Source organism: Rhinatrema bivittatum, chromosome 18, assembly GCF_901001135.1.
Source record: "Rhinatrema bivittatum chromosome 18, aRhiBiv1.1, whole genome shotgun sequence".
NCBI lineage: Eukaryota > Metazoa > Chordata > Amphibia > Gymnophiona > Rhinatrematidae > Rhinatrema > Rhinatrema bivittatum.
This window is the reverse complement of record NC_042632.1, coordinates 43,551,395-43,564,051: the sequence shown is the minus strand read 5'-3', so window position 1 is coordinate 43,564,051 and position 12,657 is coordinate 43,551,395. Positions and strand designations below refer to the sequence as shown.

General features: G+C 41.9%; 1 protein-coding gene and 1 long non-coding RNA gene across 4 annotated transcripts in view; one reads left to right on the top strand and one right to left on the bottom strand.

Moving 5' to 3' along the window:
* Positions 1-235: 235 nt before the first annotated feature.
* On the bottom strand, positions 236-11,172 carry LOC115079757. Of its 2 annotated transcripts, none has more exons than XR_003853363.1 (3): positions 11,026-11,172; positions 6,757-7,340; positions 236-1,770 (listed from the first exon to the last, which is right to left on the bottom strand). It is a non-coding gene; the product is annotated as an uncharacterized LOC115079757 (long non-coding RNA). The 2 variants fall into 2 exon arrangements; XR_003853364.1 differs by lacking the exon at positions 11,026-11,172 and adding an exon at positions 10,096-11,010.
* A 22-nt stretch (positions 11,173-11,194) lies between these two features.
* Positions 11,195-12,657, top strand: part of CNOT6 (CCR4-NOT transcription complex subunit 6) — a 55,198-nt gene continuing 53,735 nt past the window's right edge. Inside the window, exon 1 of one of the 2 annotated variants that reach the window (XM_029583588.1) lies at positions 11,195-11,494. In XM_029583588.1, coding sequence (XP_029439448.1) covers positions 11,431-11,494 — 64 coding nt within the window. In that variant the 5' untranslated portion in view covers positions 11,195-11,430. The remainder of the gene's footprint in view (positions 11,495-12,657) is intronic. The other variant, XM_029583587.1, reaches the window with a different exon arrangement.

The window sequence follows — 12,657 nt, the reverse complement described above, 5'->3', positions numbered from 1 at the left end:
CTGGGCCCACCCTGTGGAACAAGATGCCTCCAAACCTTCGCCTCGAGACCTGCCCAAAAAGACTTAAACAAAATTTAAAGACTTGGCTCTTCTCACTCACATACACCTAACCCTCCACCCATCCCCTCGCCCCACAGTGAATATATTGTAATTTGCCTGTAATTACTTGTAAATACTCCCCTCCATCACTCACATACACCTAACCCCCCCCCCCATCCCCTCGCCCATGTCTGGGTTATCAATTGTTTTGTGCATGATGGTGAGAGATTTGTATTTTATTTGGGCATGAATGGGTAGCCAGTGAAGGTGTTTGAGTAGAAGGGTAATGTGATCACCTCGGTGTGCATTGGTGAGGATACGAGCCGCAGAGTTTTGGAGAATCTGCAAGGGTCGAAGGGCGTACTGAGGAAGGCCAAGGAGAATTGCATTGCAATAATCAAGCTTGGATAGGATGGTGGCTTGTAGGACCGTACGGAAGTCAGAGAAATGAAGAGGTTTAAATCTTTTCAGGGTGTGGAGCCTAAAGAAGCCATCTTTAAGTGTGGAGTTGATGAATTTTGTAAGGTTGTGGTGGCTATCAAGCATGACGCCCAGGCGTCATGCTTGATAGCCACCAGTATTAATAGAAGATTCTAATATTTTGGTCAAATTCAAAGGAACCTCTGGCTGTATCTTACTCAATTGATTTCCTGTCACTTCTCTTAAAGGTATATAAGCAAATGCATGTATAGCTTGATTTCAATACTTTCCAGGTATTAACTTCTGAAAAGGAAAGTTTAGAAAACTTAAATTTGAATATCTCAAGGTATTTTCTAAGTATTCTACCTTCTTTGCATTAGATAAATCCTATTTAATAAAATTTTCCTGAAGGGATTCCACCTTGTGTAATATCTCTTCATGATTTATCATTTTATTATTACATAAAGAAGTGACATTTTCCAGATTTATTACTTTCTGTTGGAAATTAGAAGTTTTTTGAGTCAAATTTATTATTGACATTTCTAAGGATTTGATTGCAGACCATAGGATTTCCAGTGTAATTTCTGGCGGTTTAGATGATAGGATAACTTCCAATTCAGGCCTGCGGTCCTCCAATCCCCCCACAGCTTGGTCACCACTCTCCAATTCCTGTTTAGATATATTGTCCCGTTCAACCGTGCCCTCTTCAAGCACAAGAGGGCCCGTTTCATTTTTTGTTATAACTGGTAAGGAGGGAGTACAAGGAGCTCCGGGGCTTAGAGAGATGACTTCGGCTTGTGGGGTCACATCTCGCTCAGATGTGACTCCCACTGCAGCCCTTTCCTCCGGTATTTCATTGGCTGATGCCAAAAAAAAAAGATGATATCTGGGGCTGAGATGTTGATGGAAGGGGAGATGAAGTCATCACCTCCCTTATCCGTGCCTTTTGGTATGCGGCATTTGTATAGGTAAGACACTTAAGGAAAAGTCAGGAAAGATATCCCCTTTTATTCGTATCTTGACCATGAGTAATAAACTTGATTATCCTGAGATGGGGGATCGAGGATTAAAGCAAAAGAAGTAGAATTACTCACTTATTTACGACGATCTTCCAAGTATACTTCTTCAAGTCGAAAAGAAAATCCAACAAAGCCGCATGCCCCTTAGGTCCCTCGCTGATGACGTTGCAGTCTCGGCAACTCCTCCTTCGGGGCTCAGAACAGGTCCTAACCCTCGGCGATTAGGTAAAGTTTACACAGGCAGTTTTGAGGTGATGTAACCTTCGCTCGAAGTCTGCTCTCTCCTCTCCCCCTATGGAATGAATATTTTACTTAAATAGAGAATAGTATGTTTATATTCACCATATTTAAATGTTTAATGTATTTGACAAAGGTAACGCATAAGTTCCTGCAAATTTTGTTTAAATGTAAACCGATGTGATATGTAAAATCGAACACCGGTATATAAAAAAGTAAATAAATAAAAAATAAAATAAATGTTTCTCCCCTTCCACCTTGTGACAAGAGAGCTCACAGGTCCATGTCTGAGGCATCCACTTGCAGAATGGACTCCCAGCTAAAATCTACACCATATAGGACCAGTTTCTGACACAACATATCCTTAAGCTTCATAACCTTGCTCACATTCTCACAACCACTGTACTTGGCTCGGATCTGTTTTCCGCACTAGATTAGTGAGGGGTGGTGGTGATATGTGCAAAATTTGGAATACATTTCCGATAATATTCATTTTAGCTTCAGTAAAATGGTGTACTCACTTTAAAATTTTAGTTACAGTTCATAAATTGCTTTATTCTGATGATGCATGTTCACTAGTTAGTAGGATAAAGGTGCATGTTCCTGGTCACATGTTGAGGTTATTTGAGGCAAAAATATTGTCTGTTCCTGCCTCTTGTGACTATAGACTGCAACAGCTATTGCCCCACTTTGTGGAATGCCTTACCAGCCAATATAAGGGAAGAGAAGGACATAAAATGTTTCAGGTAAAAAGTGAAGGCTCTATCTTTTAGGAGGCATACAAGTAATGCTTACTAAATTTTGTTTATAATGCTTAGGTTGTTTTAGGATTTTAATTTAATTTTATTATAAATGTCATTTGTACTTTATGTATTTTAATTATGAATGTGACTAATGTAATCTGCTCTAAACAACAAGGTGAAATTGGGTGTAAGAAATTTAAATAAATAAATTAGACTTAGAAAGGGTCATACTTGTTTCTTAGTTGTTGGTCTCAGAGTTTTGAAAGGCCCAAACCTTTGACAGAAGAGGGCTTTACTTGTCTTTATACTATGACATAATCTAAGCTATTGAGTTTCTTGCTTGCCCACTACACATTTGGTGGGATTAGCAGTCAAACCTGCCTTTCTTATAGGAGGCTAGGACAGCCATCACCCATCTTAGATGCTTTCCCAGTGTGTAGAGTGTGTCACCACACCATCCAGGTATGTGGACCCATGCTCCTGCTGGGGTTGTAGCACTATGTCCATAAGTTGATGGAATGAGGTAGCAGCTCCATGCAAGCCAAATGGAAACTTTTGAAACTGGTACAGGTCCTGGGGTGTTGCAAAAACTGTCTTCTCCCTGAATGTGGGATCCAAAGAGATATGCCAGTATTCCTTTGTCAAATCTTTGCCTGTTCACTCTGACAACTTGTCTACCGGGGGCACTGGGTAGCTACTGAACTGAAAGATTACATTAAATTAATGGAAATCAATACAGAAGCAACTTCTTGCATCAGTCCTGGGAACTAAAATGATTGGGCTTGACCAGGCATTCCGTGACTCTCCTACTTCTCTTACAACTTGCATCTCCTCCCATTATTTCAAGACCTCCCTCATTTTTGCCTCTGGGAGACAATATAGCTGCTACTGGACTATCTTCACTGGCTCTGTATTTTTGGTATGGGAGACTAGAGATGTCCTTCCTGGTGTGGGAGGAAATACATCACAGATGTTCTGCACTAGAATTTGTTTATGTTGTTTCTTTACCTCCTCTAGTTTCTCCCCTATGCATATTTCTCTTAATTCTTTCTTTCCTAGCAGCTAAGGCCCTAAATCCATCTTTTCTTCTTCCTCCTCAGTATTCCATTGGGCATCACACATTACTCAAGGTCTCAACATATTCATGTGATACACATATTTACTGTCCAACTGTCCAGAGCACCTTATTTCATAATCCACTGCCTCTAGTTTTGTTGGACTTCATAAAATCCCTTCCATTTTCCCAGTAGCTTATTGGGGCCGATGAGCATGTGGGCTAATATATTATCTGCAGTCTTGTATTTCTGTCACCTAGCCCCCTTGATGTATTGTGCCTCCTGCATGGCTTAGGCCTTCTGTAGATTCTCCTGATCCAGTTGGGCCACCCGACTTAAATCTTTGCTGAACTGAATAACGTGATCGAAGTCATTATTGTCCATTTTTCCGGTTCCTCCCAAACCTCCCCACAACATCCAACAAATTGAAAGGCCTGGGGGTACTTCTTGCATCACACAGAGTAGTAATGGGATTACCTTGTCGCATTGCTATGTATCCAGTGAGATGAACTTGCTGTAGTTACACAATGTTAGGTTCCATATTAGGAGCTACCACCCAGGAAAAAGATCTAGGCATCATAGTGGATAATACTTTAAAATTGTCGGCTCAGTGTGCTGCAGCAGTCAAAAAAGCAAACAGAATGTTAGGAATTATTAGGAAGGGAATGGTGAATAAAACGAGAAATGTCATAATGCCTCTATATCGCTCCATGGTGAGACCACACCTTGAATACTGTGTACAATTCTGGCTGCCGCATCTCAGAAAAGATATAGTTGCGATGGAGAAGGTACAGAGAAGGGCAACTAAAATGATAAAAGGGATGGAACAGTTCCCCTATGAGGAAAGGCTGAAGAGGTTAGGGCTGTTCAACTTGGAGAAGAGACGGCTGAGGGGGGATATGATAGAGGTCTTTAAGATCATGAGAGGTCTTGAACAAGTAGATGTGAATCAATTATTTACACTTTTGAATAATAGAAAAATTAGGGGGCATTCTATGAAGTTAACAAGTAGCAAATTTAAGACTAATTGGAGAAAATTATTTTTCACTCAACGCATAATATAGCTCTGGAATTTGTTGCCAGAGGATGTGGTTAGTGCAGTTAGTGTAGCTAGGTTGAAAAAAGGTTTGGATAAGTTCTTGGTGAAGAAGTCCATTAACAGCTATTTACTTTGGGCCTGATTTTAAAAAGCATTTACTCGAGTAAAAACTAGGTTTACTGGAGTAAATTCACTTTACTTGAGTAAGTGGGTTTTTGAAAATTGCTACAATTTTTGCCATTGACTTGTCTATAGGATTTACTCATATAAGTGCACTTTACTTGAGTAAATGGCTTTTGAAAATTGCTACAATAGTAGCTACATTTACGCATGTAACTCCTTTTGAAAATTACTCCCTTGGGGCGGATTTTCATACTCCGCGAATAGGCCTACTTTTGTTTGCGCTCCAGGCGCAAACAAAAGTACGCTGGATTTTAGTAGATACGCGCGGAGCCGCGCGTATCTGCTAAAAACCTGGATCGGCGTGCGCAAGGCTATTGATTTTGTATAGCCGGCGCGCGCCGAGCCGCGCAGCCTACCCCCGTTCCCTCCGAGGCCGCTCCGAAATCGGAGCGGCCTCGGAGAGAACTTCCTTTTGCCCTCCCCTCACCTTCCCCTCCCTTCCCCTACCTAACCCACCCACCCGGCCCTGTCTAAGCCCCCCCCTTACCTTTGTCGGGGGATTTACGCCTCCCAGAGGGAGGCGTAAATCCCCGTGCGTCAGCGGGCCTCCTGCGCGCCGGGACGCGGCCTGGGGGCGGGTCCGGAGAGCGCGGCCACGCCCCCGGGCCGCCCCGGGCCGTAGCCACGCCCCCGGGCCCGCCCCCGGAACGCTCCCGACACACCCCGAAAATGCCGCGCGGTTCGGGCCCGCCCCCCGACACGCCCCCTCCGAAAACCCCGGGACTTACACGAGTCCCGGGGCTCTGCGCGCGCCGGTAGGCCTATGTAAAATAGGCCTACCGGCGCGCAGGGCCCTGCTCGCCTAAATCCGCCCGGTTTTGGGCGGATTTAGGCGAGCAGGGCTCTGAAAATCCACCCCTTAGGGAATAGCCACTGCTATTAATTGCATCAGTAGCATGGGCTCTTCTTAGTGTTTAGTTAATTGCCAGGTTCTTGTGGCCTGGTTTGGCCTCTGTTGGAAACAGAATGCTGGGCTTGATGGACCCTTGGTCTGACCCAGCATGGCAAATTTCTTATGTTCTGAGCACTGATATGAGCTACTCTTGAATCTCTCAACTAATCCATCAGTCTGGGGATGAAAGACTATGGTTATTGCTACTGGAACTGAGTCATTTGCTGCAAAAACTGCTGCTGCATCTGTTGTTGCTGCTATTCTATCAGCCATTTAAGTAATCTTTCAGCCTCCACGTTAGATTCTCTGCATCCAGGAACAAGGCATTTTAAATCATCCCAGTCTTTGTGCCAGGCATCAACAATTTTATTTATTTATTTATTTATGTATGTAGAAGAACTATAATCCATCTTATTACAGACAAACTATCCAAGGCTGATAACAATCACAGAAAATCATATAAAATCAATAATACATTAGAATAAAAACAATTATTCACTTAAATATAAAACTCAACACAAAAATGTCTCATTGTACAACTGAGCTTTCAAAGTTTTCCTGAAGCACTTGTAATCTGACTGCAGCTGCAAATCCCCAGGTAGACTATTCCAAAGGGTAGGTGCTATGTATGAAAAAGCCCGACAAGGAGTGCACTGTAATATTGCTGAGGAAACAGCAAGGACTGCTATTAGTTGATGCCCTGCTGATCGTAAAGATTGCATGGGCTGATATACTGGCAAAAGATTTTTTAACTACCTCTTACTGGTCCCATATAATACTTGATGTACCAGGGTCAAAATTTTAAATTTCACTTTGTTCAATAGGCAGCCAATGGAGATCACTTAATATTGAAGAAATATGGTCTCTAAAAGAGCTCCTGTCTCCCATTCGGGCGGCTGCATTTAACAGCAGTTGTAGTGAGTGCAAATAGTAAACTAATCAAATTGCCATAATCACAGGATTCTTCTACACTCCTCAAAAAACAATATTATCTCTCTTTATCAGATGTAACCCTATCCCAATCCTGGTTTGGGCACAGGCACTCACTGGGACAGTTATGGCCAAAAGAAGACTCCATGTGTTATGTTTTGCTAACTGTGGTAACCTCACTGTGATCATCTCCACTCACCTCTGTTTCCTGCTGGCGTCTTCACAGATGTGCACATGCACACATCTTTCAGGTATAAATACTGTGCAGCAGGAAAATCTCTTGGCACCAACTGATAATATCATTGGGAAGGGAAATTTAAACGCTGGCCTTCCTCTCAGCCGGCGCCTTCGCAACAGATCTCGTGCTTGTTCTAGCAGTGCTAGTTTCTCAGCATGTTCTCGGTGATCCCTGCTTGCTCCTGGAGCTTCTGTCCATTCCACTCCTGTTCTACTTGTTGTTGTCCTTGTCTGCCTCCGGGTGCCCTTATTCATGCTTTGACTCTTCACTGCTTAGACCTTGTCTTGTTCTCAGCCTGCCTTGACCTTGGATCGGACCTGGATTTCACTTTACCTTCTGTCTGCTTTGTCCTCGGATTGGCCACAGATCTAACCTTTTGCTATCACCTTTGGATCAAGTCAGGAAAGTCCTGCCGGCCGCCAGAACCTGCGAGCTCAGCCCAAGGGGGGAGGTGGTTGGCTAGGCAGAAGACCTACTCCTGAGGTGCATCATCCATCACCTGTTAAGGTCTAGCTTGTGCTTATTTTCAAGGAAACTGACTGTCACTAAAGAGGAAACAAGAAAGTTGGTTAATGTCTAGGACAGGAATTTATTTTTGCAGCATCCAACTGGTTAGTAGCCAACAGAACTCTCCTTTATTTTATGTATTTATTATGTTTTTTATATCGTCATCAAGACAAGCCATCATAACGGTTTACAAATCATAAAATACATAAAAAAGCAGGAACAATCTAAACAATTTTTAAATAAGTAGCAATAATTTTAAAATTAGCTAAGAATATAAAACAAATACTAAACGCTAAAATATACATTCATATTAAAATAACACAGCTGCTAAAACATCCATAACTTAGACACTAAAATTAAACATTAAATAAAGCACAGAAAGGCTGTAAGAGCATAAAATAAGTAATAAAGATCACCTATTCAAACCATATCAAATAACCAGGTTTTAAGATCATGTTTAAACATTTTAAAATCAGTTTCAAGCCTCAAACTCGTCAGTAGTGTATTCCAAAGTTTTGGTCCTGCCAGAGATACTGTGCTCTCCCTTATTTGGTTCAAACATGCTGACTGGACCAAAGGTAATGAAAGTAGACTTTGCACTCCCTCCCAAACCCTACAGTGCAATCCTCATGTTTTTTCATATTTCCTCTCACAGCACCCTGTATATCCTCAGCGCACTCATATCACCTTGCCTTTTCCTTAGCTGCTGCTGCATCTTACTTCTTGAACTCCCTTGTTTAGCAAGTTACTTGTTTGTTCATATTTAAATCTTACTTCAAAATCTACTGCTTTTTAAAAATATTTTCTCTCCCTTGACTTCCCTTGATCTCTCTTTGCTACATTTGGAAGCCAGTTCTCTTTTGCTTCCTGTCCTCTATATCTTAGTCTGTAAGTTATCTCTATGCATCTATTGTTAATCTTGCTTATGTAAACCCCTACTGTGTCCTCACTGTAGAAGCAGGCTAGCTGGGGAAGTTGAGACCAGACAATTGGATCCATTCTGAATGGGGAAGGTGGAGAAAGAGAACATAAGAACATTAAAAAAAATGCCATGCTGGGCAAGACCAAGACTCACCAAGCCCAGCATTGTGTCTCCAACAGTGGCCAGTTTGGGTCACAAGTATGCGGCAGATCCCACAAAGTAGATCTATTTCCTGTTATTCACTCCTAGGGATAGCAATAGCTTTCTTTGGTCTACCTTGTTAATAATGTTTCCTGAACTTTTACTCTAGGAATTTGTTGCAGCCTCTTTTAAATCCCATTATGCTATGTTTTATCAGGGCCATTAGAGACAGGTCTTACAGTCAATCCACACAATAGCTGGTGTTCCAACAAATAAAAGTTTACTGAAGCAAAACTTGTTCAACAGTGATAACTTGAGACAAAACAGGTAGGTGAGACAATGAAATACAATAATTAAACTGGTATCATAAAGTTTTATATATTAACATTCAACAAGACTCAAAGCCTACGAGTGAAGAAACAAGTACAAGAATAATCATATGCCAGCGTGTGTAATTTTGTTTTTCAAATTTTTGCAAATAAAAACTAGAACAATCCTTAATCTTCTTTACCACAGAAACTTGTCAACAACATCCAAGATAATCTCCATTAAAGAATGCTAGATACTGGGGGTCATTTTCTATTGATATCACATGCAAAAAGTCCCTTTTTGCATGCAATAGCTTCATAGGGGCGGAGTCTGGGTGGCGGCAGCACCGGAAGAAGAGGAGTCGGGGCAGAAACATCGCTGGCAGCGAAAAGGTAGGAACCCTTATCGCTGCCAGTAGCGCGCCCAATAGCACCACCTTTTATGCGCTATTGGGCGCGCTTCTGGCAGCGATAAGGGTTCCTACCTTTTCACCGCCAGCAATGTTTCCGCCGCATCCGCCTCGACTTCTCTTCCGGTGCCAATGCTGCCCAGACTCTGCCCCTATGAAGCTATCGCACGTGAAAAGGGACTTTTTTCGTGCAAAGTCCCTTTTCACGTGCGATATCAATAGAAAATGACCCTCTTAGTTTGCAAAAAATGCATCGCTATCCCATTCAAAAACAAGTATCCTTCCTCAAAAACACCCAGTCTATTGCCGAATTCTTGAATAGAGATTATCATGGATGTTGTTGACAGGTTTCTGTGGTAAAGAAGATTAAGGACTGTTCCAGTTTTTATTTCCAAAAATTTGAACAAAAAAACATTATACATGCTGGTACTCGTATGATTATCCTTGTATCTGTTTCTTTACTCATTGTAGGCTTTGCATCTTATTGAGTGTTAATATACAGGCCTTTATGATACCAGTGTAATTATTGTATTTCATTGTCTCACCTACCTTTTTTCCTAAATATAATCCTTGGGTTAGATGTTTTAGGTATTTTTTTGCTTACACAACAGTAATAATTTGACAGTATAATATTTTCCCAATATCACATCTTAAACACACTATCTTACACACTATATTAAACACCTTTTCCTTACACAAGATTTAATTTGGAAAAGGCCCTGAAGATTCCTATGCTGTTGTACCTGAGTTTCCAATGTGCAGACAGGTATAACAGGAGTCTTACAGAATATAGGAATCTTCTGGGCCTTTTCCAAAATTAAATCCTGTCAGTGTGTTTAAAACTTGTGATATTGAGAAAGTATGGATTCATCTCCCAGAAAACTTACATTATGTGAAGTTATCATTGTTGAACAAGTTTTTAGTAAACTTTTATTTGTTGGAACACCAGCTATTGTGTGAACAGTGAATAAACAGGTTTTCAGCATGCAGACTTGTTTGAATCTTATCTCACCCTTTATCAGTTAGGGACACTCTCCTTTTCTTCACTGTCGTGCCAGATGGGCACTTTCTCCTCTTGATTCAGTACCATGAGGGTACCCAAATACACATTGTGGTGCTACATCTCTTTCTAAACTTCTTTCTGCTAACTCCTGCCTCCAGAACTCTGTAAGGGTCACTTTACGAAATTCAGGGCTGAATCACTGTGGCACCTCCCATAGTGGATGCCTAAGTAAATGATTTGATCTATCTACCTAATCTTACTAACAATTGTGTCTGGTAATATGTTCTGGTAAGAATCCCATGGGTCCTCCTTACACTTGTTTAACTCATCTCTACTTAGGCATATGCTTTGTTCATTCAATATGCTTTGTAACTATGATATTAAAAAAATAACATCAACAAAAGAAGTGCCATGTTGGATCATATTAAGGGACCTCCATGGAGGCCGGCATCCGATCTCCGACCGTAGCCAATACGCACATTAAGTTCCAAAAATAACCGAAACTGCTGCTGACTTTCAAAATGTTTTCTTTTTCACTAAGTTTGAATATTTTGACTTCAACAGCTAATACTTCCAAATGTGGACACACGAAATGTTATCTTTAGTTCCAAAGTTTTAAATTGATCTGAACGAAACTAATAATGTAAACTGAAGGCGACATTTATTTTTATAACTAAAAATAACGCTGTTGTTTATTGTTCCTCCCAAAAGTCTTCATACGTAGTGTGAGGAAGAATGGGTGTCTAAGACAGGGAGAGAAGTCCCGAAAACATTAACTCTATCAGTCAGGATTACTACAAAAATGCTAAATTAATGTCGACCCCGAAAGTGTCATTCAGGAGTCACGTGACCAAACCGATGTGCCAGAATAAGAATCAACTTCCGGGTGAATTTCAAAGGTCCTCCCGCACGTAAAATAGTATTTACAGTCCGCCTTACCACGCTTCCCTCGTGTAAACAGGAAGCACTTCTCCCTTCCTTAGATAAACAGGAAGTTCCCTTCCCCGAGTCACGTGCCCAAGCGGGCGCTCGTACGGCGAAGCGGACGCGTATTTCTCTGACTACACGGAAGCGCTTGCCTGGTTACGGGCTCGCGCCAGACGCACGGAGTCAGGGGTACGCGCGCGCGTGCGCGCCTTCATTCGGCAGCCATCTTCGACAGGAGCCGGCCGCTCGGGGCTGGGTCGGTGAAACCAAAATAATAATAAAGAAAACAAAAGCTTAACAATTTGCTGGTGCGGCCGGCGCCGCACCGCAGCGCAGCAACCAGCCGGCGAAGCCAGGGTTCGATGTCAGGTGGCGGTGGGGGGCCTGACGAGCGGATTCGTCCCGCCCCGGACTCCGATGCTCTACAAGAAGTTCTCACGTTTGTTTGGGACCGAGCTTGAGCTTCACTTCAGCAAAACAGGTAAAGCGGTAGAGGCCCGGACGGCGCAAGCCCTTCCCCCCAGCTCTGCCGCGGGGCCGCGCAGCTCTCGGGCTCAGGGACGTTTAGGGTGGCAGAGGGGAGGGCGCCCTTCCCCGCCCCCTTTCTGCAGGTTCCTGCTACTTGTTTTTGATGACTGCGAGGATGCAGCCGCTTCAGGGGCTGAGTTGTCTTTTAGTCTCTCGGTGGAATGGAAGTGAATTTTTTTGGTTTTCACCTTTTCTCTCGGTTTTGCAGCTTGCATGGTGTAGCTGAAGTCTTGTTGGTAGGCGATCTGCATTGCACGGAGACAGAAGGGAAGTTTACGGAATTCGAACTTTTTTTTGTTTATCTTGCTTTTATGTAGGGCAGATAGCGATTAACTCGCTAGTTGAGGGTTTGGTGGTAAAGTCGCCAAGCTTGCTTGAGCAGAGTATTTTTTCTCACTCACTTTTCGAGTCCTTTAATGGCTCGAAATGGGAGTGATTCGAAACATTATCTTATGCTCTTCGTCTTGATGTTTTATGTTTTTATTTTTAGAGTTTTGTTAGTTCCAGCTGCCTGGTATTAGCTAGATGCATAAAACTATTTAAAAACCCCGTCAGCGTGAAGCTGTTTAAAATATAACGTAATTGCCAGAACATTGAAAGCATTCTTGCTAGGACTGAATGAATGCGATTAAATTTGAAGTTGTAGCAGTTCGTTTTTATATTTGTAATACAACTCAAGTGGTTAAATGTTAACGTGTACATATGTTCTCATATGCATGGAATCAGATCTTTCTATTGTTTGAATATGCTGTATAAAAACAGCAGGAATGTAGTCATGCAGTATGCTTAGCATAATAAAACCCTGAAAATGAATGGTATAAAATAACCTGTGGTTAAGTACTGCTGACTACGTTGTGCTTTTCTTCAGATTATATAACTAACTGATTCAAAAAAGTATGAAGTAATAAAGTATTGTATGCAGGCCCATGTTTGCTTGGTTGGTTCAGAGTTGTTTATAGTTCAAGGTTCTGTGAAATAAAAATTCATTTTCATATAACTGAGAATAAGAAATTCCTCTAACAGAACTAAAAATTAAAAAGGGTGAAGTATATGTCAGCAGATAAAGACCATGTCACCCATCGAGTCAGCTGAACCCCATCTATTTGCTGTTTCTCT